Source organism: Scophthalmus maximus, chromosome 5 (genome assembly GCF_022379125.1).
Source record: "Scophthalmus maximus strain ysfricsl-2021 chromosome 5, ASM2237912v1, whole genome shotgun sequence".
NCBI classification, from domain to species: domain Eukaryota; kingdom Metazoa; phylum Chordata; class Actinopteri; order Pleuronectiformes; family Scophthalmidae; genus Scophthalmus; species Scophthalmus maximus.
This window is the reverse complement of record NC_061519.1, coordinates 12,930,832-12,945,626: the sequence shown is the minus strand read 5'-3', so window position 1 is coordinate 12,945,626 and position 14,795 is coordinate 12,930,832. Positions and strand designations below refer to the sequence as shown.

The 14,795-nt window shown below is 38.6% G+C and overlaps 1 protein-coding gene across 2 annotated transcripts; it reads right to left on the bottom strand.

Moving 5' to 3' along the window:
• Positions 1 to 2,002: 2,002 nt before the first annotated feature.
• Positions 2,003 to 13,133, bottom strand: asip2b (agouti signaling protein, nonagouti homolog (mouse) 2b). Of its 2 annotated transcripts, none has more exons than XM_035634528.2 (4): positions 12,995 to 13,133; positions 12,761 to 12,880; positions 5,679 to 5,752; positions 2,003 to 3,005 (listed from the first exon to the last, which is right to left on the bottom strand). In XM_035634528.2, the coding sequence occupies exons 2-4, from the start codon at positions 12,867 to 12,869 to the stop codon at positions 2,841 to 2,843; spliced, it is 348 nt and encodes a 115-aa protein (XP_035490421.2). In that variant the 5' UTR covers positions 12,870 to 12,880; positions 12,995 to 13,133; the 3' UTR covers positions 2,003 to 2,840. The 2 variants fall into 2 exon arrangements, with proteins under 2 accessions (XP_035490421.2, XP_047188038.1); XM_047332082.1 differs by having other exon boundaries at positions 13,000 to 13,133.
• Between the last annotated feature and the right edge of the window lie 1,662 nt (positions 13,134 to 14,795).

The window sequence follows — 14,795 nt, the reverse complement described above, 5'->3', positions numbered from 1 at the left end:
AGGAGCTGAAATTCAAATACAAAGGATTCAAATTCAGTGTCTACAGAGACAAATGTTTCTGCCTAAAGAAGTAGAGATGTATCGTGTTCCTCACGGACAAATGCATGTCGTGCATTAGCCAACTTCAACTTGTCTTTCTCTTGATGACCGTTTTACAGTGAAGCACTTAATCTCAGATGATCAGACAGCACACGTGATCAGCTTTGGGAACTTCGACAGGTTTACCGCATCATGACTGCATGGCTGACATGTTATTTAAGCTCCTTAGAGTAACACTTCTCACACTCTTCTCTGTCTTCGTGTTCATAGCACACAGGGGGATGTGACGTGACAGTTTAAAGCTAACTGAACATACACACGACGGCCTCTATGAAATGGATTGTCAATCAAAATGTAACAGCTGCTGCTACAACTCTCCAGATGTTTGTTCGTTTGCAATCAAACATCCTTCCTTCTCTTCACCTTCCATCAGAAGAGGAGCCGACTGTGTCCTATACAGTGTGTGCACCTCATGCTGTATCATTGCCTGGCTAGGATTCAAGAGATGCTTTACTTTGGAATCCACACAGGCTAACATCAACATGATTCTATGCTTGTCTCTTTTGGATACCCACTTGGCGTCCACCACATGTGTTTAATGTTCATTATCTTTATGCTTTCCACAAAATCATCCGGGAAGAAAACGCAAAGCAGGTTTAGTCCCTGATTATTTAGAACATAGCTGCCAGGGGGAATTTTCAAAGTAACCTTTTTTTTCTCTGGTTTGTTTTGATCTAGTGTCTCATATTTCTCAAAATGATACACAGTTTCCGCCCATAAATGCACACAAGTAATTCTGCATTCAAGCACTTAACCCCTGTGACCGTGCTATCGATAAAAAACCTCCTCAAGATGACAACTGGAAAAGTATGGAAATTGATCAGCAGGCAGCGTACAGTGTACCGAGGCCAGGCCACATCTCATTTCTGGGATGCAGAGAGGGTTAGGAGTTGAGGAGCAACTGGATCCATCCATCTGTAATGTAAATGATCTTCACCATTAGTTTTATTAAATGTTGCTGTTATAGCTTTGATTTCGCCTGACTTTCCCTATGCCCTCCTCATAACGAGGGGGAGAAAGGCCTTCTCAATCGAAGTTTGCCTTTATACATACTTTCTTACCTGCCAACAAAGAAAACAAAGATGTTGTCCTCCTCAGCACACTGCACAAAACTACAACCACAACAAAGGAGGCGTGGACAACCTGCAGGGAGGACAACTGCCTGCTGGCCCCCAGTCCTGTGCCATCATACATGTCCTCATACAATGCCTTCACGATATGGAACTAGATCAACCCTATACCTGGATGCAGCCAAAGAAAGGAGTTTCCCCCCGCACAGCAGCCTCTGCGGTGCTTGTGAACGCTGTCCAGGGGCCTGAATTTGTCTGATCCGTCTGAGCCTGCAGCTGGGGGAGGCAGGAGGGGGCCATGTCAATTCTGCCCCCGCAAGAGGACTGAAAAAAACCAAAAACCTCTGCAAAGTCTAAATACACACACCTGCGCGCACATGACGATTATAAACCTCCGGTAAAAAAGTCCAATTATGACGGAGAAGTGTTGTAATAGAAATGAGAGATGTCGTGTTCATTTGAAGTGTAGCACATTTCAACAAAAAAAACAGCTCAAAGTTTTTTACATAAAATATGAAAGGCATCAAAACAAAAATATAAGCGAGACGCCAATATGTAAAAAATACGTCTGTCAAAACTCTGTAGAGGGAAAACACAGATATTGACAAAACGTTGTTATGGATAAAAGTTTGTTTCTTCATGTAAAATACATTTTGGGTTTAAAATTCAGTCAAGCTCCCTTAATCTAAGGATTTGGTGAGAGCGGGTCTATTTTGACCCTGAAGGCAAGGGAAGTATACAGAATGTGAAGACCAAGAGGGTACAGGGAAAAAAACAGTGGCTTATTATGTATTTATTCAAAAGCAGAAAATATAAACTGACTGTACTAATTTTTCATTTGGGACACCAGGTCAAATCTTCCCCAAGGCAGACATTGCACAGACCAGAGAAATCATTTTTTTAAACAGATGTTTTATTTTTTCCACATTTAGTCTGTAGGGTAATGAGTAAAAATACCAAACATTTTTGTTTCAAATATAATCCAGTAATTGCCGTCAATACAAGTTGAACATGGCAGGAATGAGATAAAGATAAAGATATTCAAAAGCAGCAATAGTGCGGGAAATATTCCAGAGGCACAACACACAGTTAACATGTAATGGGATATTCACATCAAAAAGCACATGACACTTGTCCTTAGTTACACCTACAAACTGTATGTTTGATATCTACATATCCTGTAAACATTTCTGGGGGTATTTTGTTTGTTATATTCAAGCCTCAGAAGAGTGGAGACAGAAAATCCCAGAAATAACATATGGCTTCACCCCCTCGCTCACGCCTCTCTCTCCTTCAAGTGTGGAAGCCACAATGGAAAGAACTATCGCTTTTAATTTCTAACTATTTCATGGTTTTCCAAACGTTAGTCATTTGCACTGAAGCGTGATAATATTCTCGGAACTGCACGTGCTCTGTAAAGACATAAAGCGTACGTGAATTATTCTGCATTTACACCAATGAGCCTCAACAGGTTAATGCTTTTAATGTTGTGGCTGATCGATTTAAGTATGTTCAGGTGCTGGGCTGTGTGTGTGTGTGTGTGTGTGTGTGTGTGCGTGTGTGTGTGTGTGTGTGTGTGTGTGTGTGTGTGTGTGTGTGTGTGTGTGTGCGTGTGTGTGTGCGTGTGTGTGTGCGTGTGTGTTTGTGTGTGTGTGTGTACACATGCTCCATCTATGTCCTCTTTTGGCACAGGTGGTTGATCCTCCAGCAGTGACAGATTGTGTTGAAGAGTCGACACCGGCAGGAAGCGCAGGGGTCGCAGCATGGCACCCGAGAGGAGCAGTTCTCCATGAGGCGGCCACAGCGTCGCGCAGGGTTCAGGTTTGACTTGCGTTTCTGAGAGAACACCAACAAACAAAGAATTTGTGGGAAATTTCTCAAAACAAAATAGAGAAGTAAGCCCAAACCCCATTGACCCTTTTAATTATTACTCCATGCTGTGTGGGAAAGCACACCATAAACACAGATCTTAACTTTAGTTAAGATTACTTAGTTTTCATAAACACACTGGGTCAGATTATTATGTGTAATACTAAGCGGGTTGTTCATAGTGAAGAGCTAGAGATCCCCCTCAACTTTTGTTCTAGCGTCTTTCAGCTCATTGTTTTTGTTTTAAAGCCTGTAACTTGAATATTTTGGTCCACGCTCACTGCTCTCTATCAACTGCTGACAAAGAGAAAATGCTGGAGGGTAGTTGGTAAGCATAGTGAAGCATTTAGCAGCTCAAGCGCCAGATGGTTACTTCACGAGTTGGTATAGACCAAAATAGAGCTAAAAGAGAGCATTGGACTTACATGCGTCAGTTGGTCCATATCTGCTGGAAGTGTAAATAAGCAGCAACACCTTTACAATATGTTCATCTTTATAAGTAGACGATATGCAGTTGTTTTTATTCAACCTGCTGCACTGCCCCCCCCGAGTGAAGGCTTATTTTTGTAAGAAAATCTTCTAAGGCCACAATCAGAGGACAGATAATAAACCTTTTCCTCAACTGAACAATGCAAATAAACAAAGAGGGAACAACTCCTTGATTATATCAACAAGTTAGATCAACAATATGCAATTACGCTGACAACCAAATTACACAAACTTCAGACGGAATACAATCTGCTGAGAAACTGCAGCCTCAGGTGGATCGGTGGATCACTTCATTCTTGTGGGTACGTGTGTGTTAACATGGGGAAAATGCAGGACATTTTTTGGGGCCGATCAATTAAGATGTTAATCCCCTTCACAACTTATTCCACAGATCGGTAGATAACACCTACCTCGACATGATAGTGGATGCTATTGAAATTATTTTCACGATTATACATTTCTGAGTTTCCTGAGGATACTGATTTGATTCTTTGAAATATTAAATGTCCCGGCATAGGTCAAGATCAGAAAACAAATAAGGCAATCCTGAGATGCTCAGGGAGGTAATCAACTCCAGACGGCCCCATCTGGCCCCCAGTCCAGATGTTTACCCAACAGTATCTTGTAAGAAGTTCTCTTCCAAATCACCCTCCACCTCAAATGTTTGACTACTCTCTGTAAAATGGGTCCAGAATCTCAAACTCTAAACTGAAGCAGCTGTTTACACTCTTGCATGCCGGGCAAATACTCAATGTAATGTGTCAAAATTCATTAGCTTCAGCTCGGTTACCCACCATGATACACCACTTCACTACATTAGATATTTGATATATATATATGTATATATATATATATGATTTAGATCAAATTTCCATCTATATTATTTTTCTATTCAATATATATATCATTAGACGCTTTGCAGATTTTACAGTCCTTTCTAATATGTTTGGGCTACCCCCATCGGACCTATTTCACTACTTCCAGGAAAGCTGTGCCCAAAATTTGCACATTTCCCAAGACGTGAGCTGGATACCATTTTTTCTCTCACCCAAAAGAGTCCAACTTTGCTTTGTATCATTATATCCCTGAGGGAAATTACATTGGATAAAATGCAGGCAGATTGGGGAGTTCCAGATACTTAAGGCGATTTGGGACAGTGCTCTAGATAGAGTCAGTGGCATGTCATGCCTGGCCTTACATATACGGTATATCATATACCTTATATGTAAGGCCAGACTATTGAAAAAAATATTTGAGCAGTGATGGAAAATGTGACGATGGCTTACAGCAAAAGCAGGCTAACCTCACACGTTCTGGCACTTTTGAAATCTGGCAGGGTTCTGGGCTGTGGTATGCAAAACTTCTGTCTGAAGTTTGATATTGATTTACATTGGTCGAGATATCCATCTTCAGGGGAGCAGGTAATGACATATCTCTGACAAATAGCAAAAAATATTGCGTTTGCCTCGCTCATAATAAAGAGAAGGATTCTGCTGGTGTGGATTCCTACTAAACCACCTAAAGCATCTGACCAGCTTAGAGATTCAATATACAAATCTGGTTTGATCTCATGGCGTGAGCACAAGAATCATAATGCAATCAAGCAGTATGCAATCCAGAACTTTATCAAAATATTGTATTTTTCTTAAATATTGTTTTTACTAATTTTCTCACCAATATTTGGTTATTTTATTTCCATTACTATTTCTTTGTAGTGTTCTGGGTTTTCTTGTACAGGTACACCCAACCTCATACAACATAATGTTCTAAAACACCCAAATATGTCATGGAAATGTACAAATAATGTACCAAATAAATACAAACAAAGGTTAAAAGCAAATCTAAAACAGGAATATACATAATATTTCATGAATTAATTAATGCCTACAGTAATTTCCTCATGGCAAATGTATTTATTGAGCTGTTGATTTATTTCTTTTAATTTGGGCAGATTAGTACATCCATACAACAACTGCAAAAAAAATTAAAAAACGCACACTGTCATCTTCTCACAATTTATATTCAAACAAAGCCTATTTCTCACACCTCCATTTCAAGCATTCATTATCATGCCTCACTGAAACATCGGTGAACATGCAGTGACTGTATCTGACATGCAAAGGCAGTTAAAGAAGAAGATAGAAAACTTACAGCAGTGGGATTTTCCTTTGATGGAGAAACCTTCTGCCTTGCAAAAAGTCTTCTGCTCTTTATTTGGATCAAATCTAGGGTTGAAAATAACAGAAGAATCATTGTCCCGGTTCAATAAACATTATTTCTGACAATGCTTTCTGTACTTTTACCCCCAGTGGAGCTCGATTCAGTTTCTCTGACCTCACCACACTCTCTTGGGCCTAAACACAACAATTTGACTATTTTTAATTTGTCAGGTCAAAACTTGATTGTGAGCAGGATTTGCTTCAGAAGAGAAGTAAACATGCATTAAATACTTCAACACTTCACATCATCTGAGGGTGCTGTGGGTCTGCCCCGGGACATCTGTCTGTCAAGACACGCCTGGAACACCTCGCACAGGTAGGTGTCAATGACGCACCCTGATTGGACGTTCACACAACTTCGACTGGCTATTCTCAATGTGAAGTGACTATAGTCCTGCTCTGTCTGAGCGATTCAAGATTATTCTGTTCAATAAATCTCAAAACCTGCGCACATTAAAACATAGAGCGGTATCCTCAGTGGAAAACCATCCTCTCACGCGTGCACTTGTGGTCCCACGAGCACAGGCTATGAAGAGCATGAGCCCCGAGCCTCCACCACTGCTCGACATTTAGAGGATCTAGAGTTTGTGAGAGTGGTTAACTTCTCTGCTGCTTTGACCGGTCACTCCAAACACCCGCAGACCGCAGCCTGCGGAGGCCAGATCCCATTTTACCAGTCTTAATGACAGCTGTGGATGTCCGTAATGACATTTGTACGAGTCATAGTGCATTTTTTCGATATTCAAATCACATTATGGATTTCTGGAAACGTTTTTAAATTTGGATATCTGATATCAAATTTATGACAAGTAGCGACGGGATTGAGTTTGAAACGGGAATATTTCCCATTAAGAATTCAAGAGATATCAATAATGTTCATTCTGGATATCAACAACATAAATTTGGATATCTGAAAGTGAATAGACATAAATGTCAAAAGTTTGTCTTGGTAAGAATGACGTGGACATATGCATATCATAAATAACAGTGGTGGATAGGAAGAATTGTTGATATTTGAAATGTTATTTTGGACTAAGAAGAAATTAATTATATTTGCAATATACTGTGTATCCAGTCTAGCTCTTAAATGTTCCAATGGCCCCTCAGAGTTTTAGATAAGAGATATCCTGAAATATAATGTTTAATAGTAAGTCAGTTATTGTGCATATCTTTAATTACCATTCTGTCAAGTGAGAACACATGATTGACAGATGCTATTATGAATATCTCAAATGTAATTACAGATTGGAATTTAGTTTGTGTTTGAGAGAGATTTAACACAGCACAAGAACCGCTCTGACCCCTGTGACTCAACAACAAGTGGACAGATCGAACTTAAGCAAAACAAGGGGAAGCTGTGAGCCCCTCCTGGGGCCAGGAGGATCCTTAGCCAGTGGGCATGAGGCCAAGTTGGGATCAGATATCAGATCACACACGCAGAGGCGGCAAACCATTGGTGTATTTATATCTGGGTGACGGGGAAAACTTTGAAAGCTGACACTCATTACCAGACATGTCATCAAGTGGTTTGAAACTTTGTAAGGACTTTTTGCTGGAACAATTTTAGGGTCTGTGCTTTTTTGGTTTCCAGGAAAAATAAGTTTGCAAATGTCTTGGTTATGTCCATCCTTTCTTAATGAAATAATGGTGAAACAGTTGTACACATTGCTCATAATGTGTTCCTTGTTGGCTTTTTTACCCTCTCTTCCTCTGCCCCATTTCTGGATCATTGTTCACCGTTTTGGACAAACGAGTTATACAACTTTGTCCTGACATTAGATCTTGTGGCATGACACTTTGAATGTCTATGTCCTTCTTCTCAGTGAATCACTCTGCTACTTTTGGATTGAAATATTCACAGCTATTAGAAGGGTTGCAGTATCTGCTGCTGCCTCTGGTGATCAACTGACTCTCAATAACTACATAATGAATTGCTGGGAAATTTGGTACCGATACTAACACCGCTGAAAATCTACATAGACGGACATAATTTACTATGATGGTATGTTCCCATAATGGAGCTGGATTGAGGCTTTTAACAGTGTGATATTTTTTACAGACCCAAAAGCATCAAAAGATCAGAGTTCCAATTGAAACCAAAAAGGATTTGACTCCAAACCTCCTCTCTGCTGGTTTGGATGTTCTTCTTGGATCGTCACCAGAACATCTCTCATCAAAGTCAAACTACTCACCTCAGACACTGGCACCTTCGACACCCTCACCCTTATACCACAATGTGTCTTTTACAACGGCAACGAATCAAAAATCCTCCTACTTGGCTCCGATCTCTTTTCTTTCTGCTTCATGATCGATGGACGCTGCACCTTTTCTTCCAATCTAACTCAACACCTTGGGGCTAATCTATGACCAGATGTGTACACTTGATCTGTTATTTTGCAGAAGATACATTCACTCAACCTGCCAATGCTGAGGCCCTCATCCACACTTGAAAATATCACATTTCTTGTGAAACCACCATCTGTCTTTTTAACAAATTGTCATGAAACCATTATTTTTCCTTCATGTCCTACCCAAGTTTACATCTTTAATGCTTCCCATATTGCATCTTCTGCAGCAACATTAACAGTTAGATTGGATTCCTGTCTTCCTGAATTGTGTTTTGCATTCTTTCTTCTTCCTTCTGTGTTTTGAAAGTGTGCCAGTTTCCTTTAGCATATCTGTCATTCAACTTTTTTAGGGTCATCTTTACAAATTTGGAAGATATTCCAGAAACTTAACTTTTTACAGCTCCTTAATAGCATAGTAGTAACCTGTTAGCCTGTTACAAAGGTTACGCCTCACTGTCCCAGTGTCAGTACTGGTAATGTTAGACGTGAGCTGTGAAGCACTCCGTACTATCACTTAGATCAAACGTCCTTGTCTGACAATAACAAATAATGAAGATTAATATTTATGATTGGCTGTTTGGGATTTTTTTGGCGAAGCATATATAATAATAAAAGCAAATGCAGTTTTGGTTGACATTAATGAGCATGTCAGAGGTTGAAATGTTAGGGTCAGCCGGACTTAAAATGAACACAAACAAATGGTATCTCTGGCGCAGAATTTACAACTCGGGTTCAAAACATGCTGTGACACCATAAATTGACTGACAGGTCAGAACATTAACACGGACACTGTTATGTGTCTATTTATTTCCAGCAGGTAAAACAGGCTTCTTATTCATTACTATACGTTTTATTATGTACACAAACACGTTTCCTTTGCTCACAAATAATGGATTGGGCCAGACTGTGCATGTCCTGTTTATCGTTTTTTCCAACCAAATTCAGATCAAAAGAGAACTCCTTCCTTGTGACAAAAGCCTCGATAGACCGACTAAAACCTTGTCCCGAACCAATGCAGACGTGTGCAAAGTCAATTTGTCCCAACAGAAGCTTTCATCAACTTTAAAACAACAGGTTAATGTTTCAGCTGTCGTAAAGATTTGCTTCTTTTTTTTCTTTTTTCTGCTTAAAAAATAATAGAATCATAACAGATATACAGCCGCGGGTTTATAATAATAATCATTACAATAATGTATAAAATAATAAATAATATATAATAAAATATAATGGAAATGATATCCAAGATTAGTCATAATACTCAAAAGAGATGACTGTTGTTGGTTAAGGATTTCAAGAACAAAATGCAGACCAACAACAAAGGCAGATAGGGGCTGTGAAGGATATTTAATGTGACTAAAATGGCTAACAGATGCTCCCCTTTAAAGTAGAGCCAGATATTAGCCTTTCACAGACATATCGGTATATTATCGGATATGTATCAACTGAGCCGTTAAATGTGCATGTTTTGTCTTAATTCAAGTATCGGCATCGTCCCCCAAAGATCCATATCGGTCAGGCTCTTCTTAAAAGACTCATGAACAAAGTGTGAACATTAGGAAACACCAGACAGCTGAACAGAAGCACAAGGTCAAACCGGGGAGACAAGAAAAACAAACTGACCAAAGACATACACCATGTGATTTAAGCCCGTTCTGCCCGATTTCCGAGTCGTACGACTCTTATTCAGCTGCGCCGTGCATCGTTTGCCGTGCAGTGTACACGCGACCGGCTGTCGGAAGCTCCGACAAATCTCTGACCTGACACAAATTTGGGTCGGCCGACTTCAGCCTCTCGCACAGTTGAAGCAGAGCCGATTCCCCGAACACCGTGCCTTTATTCCTGACTGCGCCTGCGTGGCAACATGGTCAATTTGGCTTCAAGTGAGAAATAAATAGTATATTAAATATAATAAATAGTCAATAGTGTGCTGGACTGTATCCCTACGGCTGGAGGGTCCCTTCGCTGCTGAACGGTTATTGTTGGAAATATCATAAATCATAATGTTTATTGGGGGCTGCACGCTGGTGTAGTGGTTAGCACCTTCGCCTCAAAGCCAGCCGGGTTCTCCGGCTTCCTCCCACAGTCCAAAGACATGCAGAATGGGGTTAGGTTCATTGAAGACTCAAAATTAAATCTCTGTATGTGGCCCTGTGATAGGCTGGCCACCTGTCCAGGGTGTACCCCGCCTCTCGCCCAATGTTAGCTGGGATTGGCTCCAGCGCCCCCCCTGCGACCCTTAAATGGATAAAGCGGTAGACGATGAATGAATGAATAATGTTTATTGGACATTTTTCCCCCTGTTTTTTTGGCCAAGTTTTGGGTTTTTGCACACAGATTACACACGGTTATGTCTTGTCAGCATTCTTCTTTTATGGTAAACACAAAATTCGCTGCCTAAGAGAAACTTTCTGCAGGAGCCAACGACATTTCACACGCACAGTGTGAGCAGTCAAGTCGGGGCACATATATTCTGAGCTTTGGCTTCACATCGCAGACGATTTACGATGTGAGTTGGAGTTTAACAACAGAATTTCTGACATCTCACAGTGTTTGCCCAGTTTAGGAGGATCTGGAGTGCAGACGCTAAACACAAAGGCGAGGATAATTAGACATCAGGGTGGGGCAGGCAATCACAAGAGTGGTAATCAAGACAAGACAAACCACAGAGATAGAGAGAAGTAAATAGCTAAAAAATTAAAATGGGAAACAATAACACAGAGTTCAAACAAAGGGTCCAAAAGGTCAATAGGTCACATACACTGGAGTATGCATATAACAACGAGGACAATAAATAATCTTTATCATTTACTAATATACGGTTTTTGCTAACTCCAACAGCACTCACAGTACAGTGATACTCAGGTTTGACAACAATAATCAGATTCATAAATGTTTGCAATAGAAGGGAATGGGAAAAAAAAACTAATTTCTAAAAACCTGCTGTCAGATTCATAATCATAATCATATCATATGAATTATTTTCAAAAGTTAAATTTTCAGAACAATTCTCTTGAAAACAAAAATGAGCAGGTATAAATAACGCCTGCCTTTCACGTATATTTTGCTAATTGCACTCAATACTCTGCACAAAGAGGCCACGGTCAATCAAATACTAAATAAGGAATCTATGAAATATGGGTATTCCACCAAATAAGTGCCATTTGCTTGTTGTAACTCCTCCATTTATTGTTCAATTTCAGGCAACTGTATTTCATTTTTACAACGTTCCTAGGCAGAAGATGGTTGCGTTTTAGTCCTGTTTCCAAAACTCCTGTCTAAATGCATGTCAACTAATTCCTTTGAATTCCCTCATGAAAGCCTTTATTTGTTTTAAGTTATAAGTTTTCATTTTAAAGAAATTATTGATTTTAAAGGACACAAAGGTAAAGTTTATCATTTTTTAAAATCGTTTGATTTATTAATTTATTAACGGGTGATTGAAGGAACAAACAAAACAAAAAAGGAATTTAATGTGTCTTTTGTCTGTATCTGTGCTGGGTTTTTTGTGTGTGCGTGTGTGTGTGTGTGTATTAGTGTTTATTATGGCGGTCGAGGAAGCTCAATGCACTGTAAGCCATGTATGCATGTTGTGTGTGTGAGATTGCTTTCTTGAAGAGTTGTTATATGTGCTTGGCTAAGGAGGTGAAGACAAATATAGAGAAAGGGGAGGTTGAGGTCGGCCGGGTGTAACTTAATCCTTCCACATGCAGCATGCCATTGGTAAGTGTTTCTGGTGGAAAGTATTATATGGATTTGTATTTAGTCCAAAAGATCAATAAACTAGAGATGTTAATCTATGTTGTTACTACAAGAAACAGTAGTGATTTTTTTTTAAACTTAGTACTGTTACATGACTATATTTAATATAGCCACATGGCATTCACGCCAACAGCACGATGACACTGAGCACATTCTATTGATTGACCAAGATTTAATATTTTTTTAAATAAACAAATGACATCGAAGAAATAACATGGGTAACAAGAAAGAATGTTTGAGTCAGTTAAAGTCTCGTCAAATGTACAAAAGAGAAAATGAGACAACTCACTCTCTGTCTTAAAGATTATGTAGCTTCCTGTTAAACATGTGAATTGTGCTATATTCCAAATGTTTCAGAGGGAATGTGTCGTGGTACATGACTGGGTGAAAACCCCGGGACACGACTAAAATATATATTTTAACTATATTTTAATGACTCCCAATGAAAATACTTAATCTAAAGCATTGATTGGATATTGAGTCCCGCAATACCGCAAAAAATAAAAATCGGTAGGATATTAATGACTATATTCTATGGTAAAGTTTTTTTCAGTTTTATTCAGATAGTTTATAAAAATGTTTTAATATTTTTGAAATTACATTTCTTAAATTTGCAATTAGCTCAATAGACAGGATACCTTTATTAATTAGTAATAAAACATTTTCTTTAAGTTGATCAATGCTTATTTATACATTTAATGTCCTCTGGATGGAAATGTCACCCATCAACAACATATCATTTCTTATAAAGCAAATTTCTTATAGCTCATTTTGTTCCGGAACATTATGAACTGCACAGTTTTAGTTTATGATGTAAGCCTTGAGAGATGCTCACAGAAGATTTTTTTTGTATGTTTGTTGTTGTTTTTTACAGCAACTTGAATGTGTTAATGAAGAGAATCCTCACCTGAGTCGTTCTGAGTCCTCCTCCCATCCCTCTTCGTGTCCTCAGCCCAGGACAGCGGGAAGACGAGCAGGAAGAAGCACAGCAAGTGTTTGCCGGTGATCTGCCTCATGGTGATGCGATCTGTCAATGACACAGTAAGAGAGAGAAAATCACATTCACATTCGTCAGAGAAATGTGCGGGTGCAATGGTTAAAAAATCAAAAATCAAAAATCAAATAAATAAAAAATCCGTGCCTCACTTCTTCTTCTGTAAAACCTTCACTTCAGTCGCTCTACGTGTGCTTCTGGCTGTGAGGAGGTACCACTGTGTTTAACACAGGGAGGGTGACGACGACAGAGACCGAAACGCGCAGCCCCCCCCCCCCAACCGGACTCGAGACACGCCGGGAGACGAGGCTACGGATGAGCGACGGTTGCCCTGGCAACAGACAACAGCGCAGCCTCGGAGGTGGTGAATCTCTTTGTGACAAAACATAATGAAATCAGGGAGTATTATATAATATAATATAATATAATATAATATAATACAATACAATAAAATACAATATAATACAATATGATATAGTATAATATAACATAACATAACATAACATAACATAACATAACATAATAGAATATGATATGATACGATATGATATGATACAATATAATATAATATAAAATAACATAACATAATACGATATAATATGATATAATATGATATAATATAATATAATATAATATAATATAATATAATACAATATAATATAATATAATATAATATAATATAATATAATATAATATAATATAATATAATATAATATAATATAATATAATATAATATAATATAATATAATATAATATAATATAATATAATATAACATAATATAGTATAATATAATATAATATAATATAATATAATATAACATAACATAACATAACATAACATAATATAATATAATATAATATAATATAATATAATATGATATGATATGATATAAATGTGTTGGATACCAGTACAGTGGCATGAAAGAATCTGAGTAAAAGATTTCCAATGGGCATAAAGTTATCGATGACACATTTCTTCAATATCCTAAGCAAGTCCCAGCTTGTAAACACGTAGTGCAGCCAGTATTTCAGTTCCTGTTATGGGGGTATTTCAGCCCCTGCCTTCCCTCCTTGTATCCGCCCAACGCACACCACTCTTTTGAAGTCTGTCCTCAGATTATTCGATGATGTTTAGATCAGGGGAGTGTAAAGGCCCTGGGCCAATACCTTCAGCCTGTGCCTCGTGTGGCTGGGGGGTTTCGAGGCGTGTGCTTAGGATCATTATCCTGTTTGTCGAAGCTGTCCTCTCTTCATCTTCAGCTTTTTCACCAGCAGTGTGGTTGTGTGCCACCATAATTTATTGGAATCTAATTGAATCCATTCTCCTCCCTCCCTAAGAAATGTTCATTGTACTTCTGACTGTATAAAAGTTTATAAAGAATTAAAAAGCGACCCCCGTGCTTTAACAACCCCTTCATCCCCAAACCACCCTGTGGCTTTGCTTCAAACCTTTTCCCTAAAAGTTTGATTTTAACTTAACACAAAGTTTTTGTTCCAATGACTCTTAAATCAAAGTCATATTTATACAGGTTTTGTTTTCTTTTGCAGTCAAACAGAGGTTTTGATTTCTTGCATTTCTACAAGTATTTCTCTGTGAAAGTTTCCTGGTATTCCAGACATCAACTTGATGACCTCTGTCCCCTTTGACTGCCATTTCTTGATAACATCACAAGCTGACGAAAGGGCTGCCTGAAAACCTTTTCATTTTCTTCGTCTTATTACTGTAATTTTCAGAAATCTATAGGCAGCTGCTGAAAGGGTCTCGTGGCTATTAATTGCTGGGACAAGGTTTCATTAGGGAGACAGGCAAAAAAATAGAAAAGAAGCACGTCTGTCTGGAAATGTATGTGTAGAAAAGATTCTCTTTGGCACAGTGGTGATCAAATTTGATGCAAAGGAAAGAAATAAACCAAGGTATTCTTGATGAGGAGAGATTTAAAAAAAACTT